At 38.9% G+C, this 10,992-nt stretch overlaps 1 protein-coding gene across 1 annotated transcript; it reads right to left on the bottom strand.

Moving 5' to 3' along the window:
* Positions 1-4,902: 4,902 nt before the first annotated feature.
* On the bottom strand, positions 4,903-7,089 carry LOC113763086 (L-type lectin-domain containing receptor kinase IV.1-like). The gene has a single exon (XM_027306789.1). The coding sequence runs from the start codon at positions 7,059-7,061 to the stop codon at positions 5,040-5,042; it is 2,022 nt and encodes a 673-aa protein (XP_027162590.1). The 5' UTR covers positions 7,062-7,089; the 3' UTR covers positions 4,903-5,039.
* Between the last annotated feature and the right edge of the window lie 3,903 nt (positions 7,090-10,992).

Genomic DNA, 10,992 nt, shown 5'->3' with positions numbered 1-10,992 from the left:
CAATCAATCCAATGAATTTTTTCATTTCCCTCACTATCCCCTACAAGAATTTCGCCATTTCTCTGCATAAATCCACACACAACCCTTTTGGCAACCTACAACAGCTCATAGCATAAATAGGTAAAGCAAGTACCACTGATTTTAACAAAACCTCCTTACTTGCATTACTTAATAATTTCTCCTTCCAGTTACTTAGCCTTTTGATAACTCTCTCTTTGATGTAGCTGAAAACCTGTCTTTTTGTCCTACCAATCACCATTAGGAGCCCAAGATACTTATTCTGCTTGACCTCTTTCATGCCACCCAGCACACCTAAAATTCTTGCTTTCTGCAGCTCCTCAGTATTCTTGCTGAAAAATACAGAAGATTTTTCTGAATTGAGAATCTGTCCTGAAGCAGCAGCATACTGCTCTAAGATCCTCATCACTTGCCCAGCTTCCCGCATGTTAGCTTGGCAGAAAATCAATGTATCATCTGCAAAAAAAGTGAGATAAAGCAGGGTTATGCTTAGCAATTTTTAACCCTGAGAGGCACTTATCCTACATAACTTGTTTCAGTAGGCTAGATAAACCTTCAGAGACCAACAAGAACAAATAAGGGGAAAGGGGGTCCCACTGTCGAATTCCTCTAGTAGGCCTCACACATCCTCTCTTCTCACCATTTATGTTAAAGGAATACACCACTAAGAACATACATCTCAAAATCCACCCCCTCCACTGTTGACAGAAACCCATTTTTTCCATTATTGTCATAACAAAAGGCCACTCAACCCTATCATAAGCCTTAGACATATCAAGCTTTAAGGCCGTAAAAGCATTGGAACCACTTCTCCTACTATTCAAGCAATGGATGGATTCGTGGGCAATAATGACATTATTAATGATTTGTCTCTCAGGGGTAAAAGCAGATTGGTTATGGCTAATGCAAAGCTTCAGGAGAGGTTTTATTCGATTAACAAGAATTTTAGATATGATTCTATAAATATCATAACACAAACTAATTGGTTTGAATTGTGACACAAAAACAGGAGACTCAACTTTAGGAATTAAGGTTATCATTGTTTCATTCACGGCACTAAGCAAATTCCTTGAGTGAAAGAAGCTAGATATGGCCCTTATCAAGTCTTCTTCAATAATGTGCCAAAAATTTTGGAAGAAAATGGGGGTCATACTATCAGGACTTGGAGCTTTATTAGGATGTAAAGAAAAAACAGCTTGCTTGACCTCCATCTCTGATATAGGTCTGATCAGCCTTGCATTCATTTGATCTGTGATTATCCTAGGGATTCCCTGCAAGTTGGAGTCATATAGCTGAGGAGTACTCACTGTAAAGAGTGATTGGAAGTAACTCTGTATTTCCCCTTCAATCTCTGCCACAGAGCTGCACCAACTACCATTCTCTCTCTGTAAGCCAAATATATTATTTCTTTTCCTCCTCCCTTCCACAATGGCATGGAAGTATTTAGTATTTTTATCACCCTCCTTTAGCCATTTTACTCTTGCTTTTTTCCCCCAGTAAATTTCTTCCTTTTTGTATGCCTCTGCCAATTCCTTTTTCAGCTCCCTTATTATCCCCTTTTTGCCATTTGCCCCTTCTTTTTGTTGTTCTGCAATCTCCTGTTTCACTCTTTGAATTTGCCTTTTAGCATTTACATTCTTCTGTTTATTCCATCCAATCAAGGCCACCCTTACATTCTTTATCTTCTGGTGCAGTTTAAAGAACCTGGAGCCCTCTTGCTGTAGCCGCCAAGCTCTACGGGTAATATGTTCCACATCCTGATGTTGCAGCCATCGCTTATCAAAATAAAATCTTTTCTTCCATCTCCCTTCTTTAGGCTCAATATCTAAAAGGAGCATCAGGTGATCAGATGCTTCATTCTGAGTGTAGGTACACTTTGCCTTCCCATTTTCTTTCCTCCAGTGCCTACTACAAAGTACTCTATCCAATCTTTCTTTGATTTCTCCATCTCCTTCCCAGTTGTTTGTCCAGGTCCACGGAGTGCCTTCAAAGCCAATATCAATAAGTTGGTTGCTGCTCACAAAATTCCTAAAACTGTCAAAGCTTCTCTCAGGCTTTCTAAGTCTTCCCCATTTCTCATCATTTGACATAATATCATTCATATCCCCAGCTATCAACCAGTTTCTTCCCCACAACCATTTCCTCCTCTCTATAATTTCCCACTATTGAGCCCTCACATGATCAATATTACTAGCATATATATAGATAAGCCACTAGTCGGTCTTACACCCATCTCCCTGAATTAACACTTCAATAGTAAAATCTATAAAAAGTACCCTCCTAACTTGTAACTCTTTCCTCCACAAGACAGCCATACCACCTAACTTACCAACAGGGTCAACAACAAATAAACTGTCATATCCAATTTTCTGTTTGACTTTGTTCAAAATATCCTTCCTATTTTTGGTCTCCGGCAGGAAAACTAGCTTTGGGGAGTGGAGTTGAATAACTTCCTTAAGTTGGGGAACTATCAAGGGGCTACCCACACCTCGACAGTTCCACACCAGAGCTCTCATTGAGAATGCGGAGCCTTATTAAGGTTGGACTCCACTACCTTTCATCATCCTAGATTTCTTTCTCTTTTCCACTCCCTCCCTCTCCCCTCCCCCCCATTTTCCTTCCCTCGTGTTTCAATCTGCTTCCTTTTACCCCCCTTCCCCAAATGCAACTTCCATTACTTCATTTTTCTCAGATAAAGGCACTCTCCTGCCTACCTCCTGAACCAACCTCTTCCATGCCTTACTCCTCCTACATGTCCCAGCAGGTTCCTTTCTGCCAACAATACACTTTCCTACTCCACTCCGGCCCACCTTTTCTAGCCTGTCCTCATCAATCCACATAGTATCGTAACTTATGTTATCATTTTGAGTCATATCTACTGGTGGTTCAGAACTCTTGGCTTGTTCCAAGCTTTTACCGGTTGTAGAGCTTTGTGTTTTTTCCACCCTGTTTCCAATACCCCTCCCCTCAGTCTGTTGCTCACTTCTCGAGTGCACTAGCTCAGTTCCCATATCATTCTCTTCTTGACCTCCCTTAGGCCCCTGATCCGTTTCCTCGGGTTCCCTAACCTCTACCTCCCTCTCATTGTTACCTTGCTGCTGTTCATTCACACTCCAAGTCAACAATAGACGTTCTGAAATTCCCTCCCCCGTTGCCTTTTCCAACATCCTTTTCATTTTCAGTCTGACTCGAATTCCTCCCAGCATTCTGTTTTTTACCTGGACTTCTGGGGTTGCTCGCCCTCAACCAGGCTCCATACTGAGCTGCCTTATCCATACTAATGCCTTTCATGTTACAGTTTCTCTCATTATGTCCCACAATTCCACAACAATAACAAAAATCAGGACATTTCTCATACTTAAACTCTATGCACCTAACATATATTTCCATTCAATTTCATTGTTGTTCCTCTGAATAAAGGCTTGTTCAAATCCAATTCCACCAAGATCTTCATGAGTTTGCCATCTTTACCTCCTCCATTCGGAATTAAAATCTCAATAACCTTATTAAACACCTCCCCAATCTTTCTGCCTACCTCCTTCGTCACTCAATGAATTGGTAAATTCCATAGTTGGTCCCATATCCATGTCTTGGTGAAAGCCCCTTCATCCTGCTCCACTCCTTCCTTCCACGGCACGATAACTAGAAACATATTATCATAAATCCATGGTCTACCACTCAGCACTCTGTTCATATCCTTTTCATTACTAAAAATAAACTAAAACATGTTAATCCCAATCTCAACCACCCTCAGATTCTTAACATACGGCCACAAGTTACTAGCAAAGATTTTAATACCTGAGAGATTCGCACTCTTTTCTCCAAGCACCTTCCCGATAATACTCATCTGACATTCCGCCACCCCCTGATAAACATCCCTACCCTCTTGCATAACACCCTTTGCTTCCTTATCAGTTAGAACAAATCTTCTCAACACCTTTTCCAGCTCCTCAGCCGTTTGACTTATCCACAGGAAGCCCCAACTAATCACCCGATCAAATCCACTACCCAACAGAACCTGTAAAAGAGGCTGAGACCACAGAAACAAACAGAGCCAACAATAACAGCCGCCGACCAGGCATAAAAGGAGAAGCACCACCTACCACTAAAACACAACTAAAAAGCAAAGGATACTGGACACACAAATCAGTACAAAAAGAAAAAGAAAAGATGAAAATTCGTCTGGGATTTAAAACAGAAAAAACAGAAAGCAAATCGGTCTACGATTTGATCCAGTGAAGATCGGTCCCGCAGAGCATGGTAGCCCCCTTTCTACACACATAATACATCGCAGAGCAAAAGATAATAATGCATCATCAAACCCATGAGATCACTATTGCTTGCCGTATTCAAAGTAGATCTGGACGGTTAGTGAGAGGAATCTGGACGGGAGTTTAAGATCTTTGATTTTGTGGAATTTGGGTACTTCGAGAAAACACCCAGCCGGGTGAGTTGGTCTCTACTCGAGAGAAAAAAGGCACCTACCAAGAGGGATCCCACTGTGGGGAAGTCTTCTTACATTTTCTTCTTATTAAGTTATCAAAAAGACCAATCTTTTGCCTACATTAAAAGTTAAAACAACATTAAATTTGACTCTGGGAGGTAGGCAAGGACTAGGATTGCAGAAGCAGGTATTGTAACAAGAGTAGCTTCCACATAGAATGTTATGCTAAAAAATGTGCACCTTATTGGTCGCTTGATAGATTGTAGAACCTAAATACTTATTGGAAGTTCGGAATTGCAGCAAAAATTACCTTATTGACAATCCATCTGTTTTCATATCTCTTGTTGAGATTATTACTTCCGAACTGAGAAACAGTGAATCACAATCAATTTCAATATTAAACTTGAACACTAAGTTGTACATAAACATCAAGGCTTGGCAAGGCAAGAATCTTGCATGATAAAAGTGAAACAAGTTTACCATGACCTAGGTCTAACGTCTAAATTACAAAATCAAACTTACTCTTTGAACATAATATCGAATAACATTTTTAAAACCAGAAACATGAGCTTCTTGATCACCTACCACCAGAGAGAATAGATTCAGTTACAGTATGTGAAAAGCCCTTGTCCATGGAAGACAACGAGGAGGAAATTCCATCAGAGCTACCAGGAATGGCGAACCCCAGACCAACAGCAGAAATGCCAAGTGATGACAACTCTGGTAGCAGAACTGATCCATCCAAATACAGCAGAACTTGCCGCATACTTGGCCTAATGCTAGGTTCTGAATGAGAGCATAACAAGCCTAGCTTCAACACCAATTCTGCCTCTTCCTTCACATACTCAGTGCCCAGATTTTGATCAACTGCCCGGAGAATATCACCTGCTTTCCAGCACGAGAATACCCAATCAACCAATATCACATCCTCTTCTGGTGCTTGTGGATCTATTGGCCTTCTACCACAGGCAACCTCTAGTAAAAAGGCCCCAAAAGCATATACATCAGTGCTAGTTGTGGCCTTACCTGTTCTGTTGTGCTCAGGGGCAAGGTATCCAATAGTTCCTACTACGTGGGTGGTTTGAGGGAGAGTCCCATGATCGTATAGCCTCGCGAGGCCAAAATCTCCTAATCTTCCATTCAATTCAGCATCTATCAATACATTACTGGCTTTGACATCTCTGTGAATCACTACTTGCTCCCATTCTTCGTGTAGATAGAATAATCCAGACGCTACGCCTTTGATGACTCGAAGTCTCTGGCTCCAGTTAAGGGTGGACTTGGGTTGATTGTAGAGAAATTTGTCAAGACTACCATTGGACATAAATTCATATACTAAAAGTAGCTCTCCTTTACGCCGACAATAGCCCAAGAGGGGTACTAAGTTTCGGTGGCGTAAGCGACCAATACTGATGATTTCTGCAATAAATTCTCTCATTCCCTGTCTTGATTGATGAGATACCTTCTTGACAGCAACTTCCATCTTGTTAGTAGGCAATACTCCTTTGTAGACCCTGCCAAATCCCCCTGCCCCCAGCAGCTCTTTTTCTCTAAAACCTTTGGTGGCTATGTACAAGTCTTTATACTTAAATCTATGGGGTCCATAGGCAAGCTCCCATTCTTCCATCACCTCTGCAAACTTCCACTTCCTCCTTAGATGATAAGCTACTCCAGATATTACGAGCAACAACAAAAATGTGCAAATTAGTGGCAATCCTACAGTAAAAAATTTCGATACCTTCTTGGGTCCAAATCGAGGTAGCTTGGGAAGTCGAGAGAGGTCAAGTGCTTGCGCAACACCATTCACCTTGAAGCTCCATCCCAATACAAAATGAGCAGCTGCTAGTGAACCAGTGGATGCAGAAAAGCCAACATACATGGTTTGCCGTAGAATAGGCGAAAGATCATATGACAATGACAAAAGAGGAGTATTTGGTTTAGCCGCTGCAATTGGAGCTAATGTAACATTGATTACCTTACTCTCCCCATCATATTCCACCCAGAGTTGCATCCGCTGCGCACTACTAAGAGTTAAGTTGTCAAATGAATTCTTGTTATTAGCTCGGTAACTTGCTGGCTGCGATGCTGTAGAAAACAAGGAGTCAATGTCAATTCCAACATGGTTGTCGTTGATATCGTTAAACTCATGGGTTTGGATAGTGTCGAGCTCCACCGCGAAAACATGATTACTTGCATTTCCATTGGTGCTATCATTGAAGAGGCCAAGGAACTGTGTGGGAAGCCCTCCTGGGAGGCCTCTTGTTGGTGCGATCACGAAAGCCATTCCATGACCACTCAGGCCTGAGACTTCAGGCACTATTGCAAACACAAATTGGGTGGAAAAAGAGAAAGCTGGGCCATTAGACGCGCTCTTGAAATTGATGGGATCAGGATAAAAGGCATGCCCCATTTGTAACTTGGTGATGTTGGTTATCCTTAAGAGGCCATTGTCGGTAATTTTGGCTATTCCGTCCAGGCTTAGATTTGATGATCGAAATCCTTCATAGATGAACCCAACATCATCAGGTGCTGCTGAATCAGCTCCTATGTGAACTATTACAAGAAGGGCCAGGAATGTTGTTACTAGTGTGAATGACATGGCTAAGATACTAAGCTGCAAAATCCTTCTCAATTAGTAGCCTATTTAAGGTTTAAACTACTATCTAGCCTTGTAATTTTTTTTACTGGTTTTACATAATCAGACATCGTCCATAGTTTGGATTTACTTCTTGTCATGGCATCCTGTGCTTAATCAGTCAGTAGACTGGTTTTTTTTTTTTTTTAAATAAACAGCGTAGACAACAAGTTAAATCTTCTTGCTACTAATGCGTTTTTCTTTAATTTTCCATCCTGGAATGATGGAATCAAGACTTCGTCAATTAAATGATGTCAAGCTGATTCTAACTCGAAAATAATTGAGCCTAAACATTGAAACATAAAAGGAGAACTGATATTCCTTTCTTTTCTTTTCAATTGACTCTAACTTCAATGTCACGTTGGAAAGTCCTCGAGGTAGCCGGGGCAGGTAGGGTCGCTGTTGGAAAGTCCCTGAGGGAACTGATGCAGGTATCCTTGTGTAATATCTGGTTCCATCCGATTGACATGTTTGCGATATTACACAATACTATTATTATTTTATGTACACTGACTTTTAAATGAATATAATAATATAATATAATTATACATCAAAAAATATGATAAATACAATAACTTCACCAAACTGAATAAGACCACAGCGATATTGACTCTAAATCCGTTCTCAGGTAAATACAATAAACTGTACCATAAAATCATGTGGATGTGGGTGCCGATGTGATTGTGGTTGGTCCACTGATTTTTTTCATTTCATTATTTGATGCACAATTATATTGTATTAATATTATACTTATAAAAAAATGAGGTATATAAATAAATATTTTACATATATTTAATATAATATTATAATATAATTGTACATCGAAATTTTAAATATACAACACCGGCATCCTGTCCAATCATGTGGTCTTTGTAAGAAGTTTGCAGTTGTACAACGAGGAGAACCAGTCTTTCGACATGATTGACGATACATTAGGTAATGAGTCTTACGGCAATGGACTGGCACCGAGGCTGCCAAATAGTTTAAGATTGACTTGCCAGATATTACGAGACTTGGAAGAAAATTGAGTTAAACAATACAAAGACGAGCTTTCTAACAAAGACACTCCATATTTAATTTCGTCTGTTAAATCATTTACGTGATCGCATATTGTCATTGATGTTACGTTTTGATGCTTCGTTCAATACATATTCTTAAGATAAGAATTTTACCAAACTAAGAAATTGATTAAATCATTTTCTCCTTTTTGAACGGCATAAGAACCGGATGGAGGATCTCTAGAGCATATGGAATCCTTAGTACCACTTTCTAGTGATAACTTAATGTCATTTCTATATTTTTGGTAAACGTCCTATTTATTGAAATTGTCACGCACTCTTTAATTTTTTAATAACTCAAATTGATTTGATTTAACTCAAATTTTCTTTATCCACACGTGATAAGTGGAATTGGCATTGAATTTGACATCGAATAGTGACACCGAAGATCTCAACTACCATTAAAGTCACATGGGATTAGCATTGAATTTGACACCGGATAGGTCTATAATTGTATAGTATATTTGATTGAATTTTGTACAAATTCAATAATTGTGATTTACGTGAAAAGGCACATTTGCAAAGTTCTTGATATTTTACCCTTGTTATTTTTTTGGGATAATTTCAGAAACCTCCCCTGAGGTTTCTGACAGTCTCAAGGACCTCCCCTGAAGTTCCGAAAATCCCTTATACCTCCCCTAAAACTAAGTAGATAGTTTCAGGTCCAACCCAATTGAGGTGGACAATGAATATAAAATGTGTTTCAGGAGAGAGAAAATAATCAAATTCCACCTCTGCCCTCAAGATTGTCATTAGTGAGGATGTTTATGTTAGGGGCTGCTTGGTTAAAGGGTTTGGGAATCACAAAATGGAATAAATCCCTTATTTGTTGCTTGGGTTAAGCCTATTGGAATGCTATTTTTGGAATCATTCCCGAGTAAATTGGGAGGTTTTGGACAAAACCCTCAACTCATTCCCTCAGACAATATTTATCAAACCAGAGTCTTCTTCTTCATCAGTTTTTCTATCTCTTCTTCTTCAATCAATCGCCACCCATCACCTTCATCGGACATCTTCTTTCTCATTTCAAAGTCCCAAATTCAGGTTCACAAATAGTAGCAATAGCTTTCCAAGATCTGAAAGTCTAAACGAGAAATTAGATCATGTAGTAGATGATTTGCTTGAAAAGGTTGAAGCTTCCAAGGTGGAAATTGGAGAAGAGAAGATTTTATTGATTGGGCAAAACATTCCTTAGAACCAAACAATGTCATGAGTGGTGAAGTTCTAGTGAAATTTTTTGATTGTGTTCTGGTAAATCTGAAGGATCTGCTTAAGTTTGAAAACAATTTGATTCTGTCTTTGAAGGAACAAATCTCAACCCTTGAAGTGAATTTACTATTCTTGAAAAACTTTGTCATCTTCACAAATAGGCTATGCAATGGGTATGCGAATATCGGACTGTTTTTTACTTCTATTGAAGATGCTGCAAATAATGGTATTTCGTTTTGGTGTTGGTTGGGATGGAAGAAATAGGGAGTCAAAAGTTGATAGTAATAGAGACAGCGACATTTTAACCCTTCATTCTAAAGCCATAAAGAGCTGGTGTTTTATGGGAAAATAGGTACTCTGTTCTTATAAAGTAGGAAAGTCATAAAGAGCTGGTCTTTTATGAAAAAATATGACTATTGTGAAAGTGACCGCGATTTGGTTTATGAAATTATCCCAAAAAAATAGCAGAATGAATTTGTTTGTTTTGAAAGTTGTATAACGGTCGTTAAACTTCAAATATTCCTTCCTTAAACTTCAAAATCTACAAAATCTCATATTTTGAACCCATTGAATGCCGAAATTAAAATAAAATAAAATAAATTTATTGAATTAAAATAAAATTTTTTTCGGAAAAATCATGCCAAAATATGGAAGCATCATACGAAACAATGATGGGAAACTGAGGTACATGACCTTGCATTTGTTAAATGCAAGGTACATGATCTCACATTGAAGGAAAATGGGTACTCTGTAAGTATAATGAACGAAAGCCATAAAGAGCTGGTCTTTTATTTAACAATGGGTTTAAATTTATTTTATCCGATAAATAAATTTCTAGAAAATTTTCTAGGCAATTTTCTAGGAATTCGTATTTATCGGATGCAAGATACAGTCCAACCAAAAAGCTTGCTAGTTTGATGCAATTTTTGGCGCCTTTTCTCTTAGCCCAAATTAGCAATTCATTTTATTATCAAATTCCAGTTAAGTTACTTAATCCTTTCTATTACTCATTTCACTAATTAATTCATGTTATTATCAGAATATATTACTTCAACAGCAGGGATATTTGTGTCAATTCAACGTTTTTCAAGTCATTTTGGGACCCAACAATCTGACAGGGGAGGTATAAGGGATTTTCGAAACTTCAGGGGAGGTCCTTGAGACTGTCAGAAACCTCAGGGGAGGTTTCTGAAATTATCCCTATTTTTTTGTGTATATTTTTGTCATACTAATCCATAGATTGGTTATTGTAGTGCATGCATAACACTACACTATATTTCATCGTACCCAGAAATTCTGCAGGCCTTCATTCCATAAGGACCTAAAGCTCCACCTCCATTTTTCCACCTGTTTCATATCTTCTCAGTTTCAAAACTCAATTCCAAATTTTACCGTCAACGTTTTTTCTTCATTGACTGCTTCTTGATGTGGAATAAGTTGTCAAAACTTGTTAAGCGAGTCTAAGCAAGAACGATCAGAAGCCGGTCGAGGTGGGTTGAAGTCCACAATCTTTACATTTGGGAGGAGATTTGAGTTTTGTACTATTGAATCGGAATCAACTAGCAAAGCCCTAGGACATTTTCTAGGTTGCATTTCGAAGTTTCGAGACCAAAATTCATCATTATTCT

The sequence above is a fragment of the Coffea eugenioides genome, chromosome 2, assembly GCF_003713205.1.
Source record: "Coffea eugenioides isolate CCC68of chromosome 2, Ceug_1.0, whole genome shotgun sequence".
Lineage (NCBI taxonomy): Eukaryota > Viridiplantae > Streptophyta > Magnoliopsida > Gentianales > Rubiaceae > Coffea > Coffea eugenioides.
The sequence above is the reverse complement of the archived record's forward strand: the minus strand, read 5'-3'. Positions and strand labels throughout refer to the sequence as shown.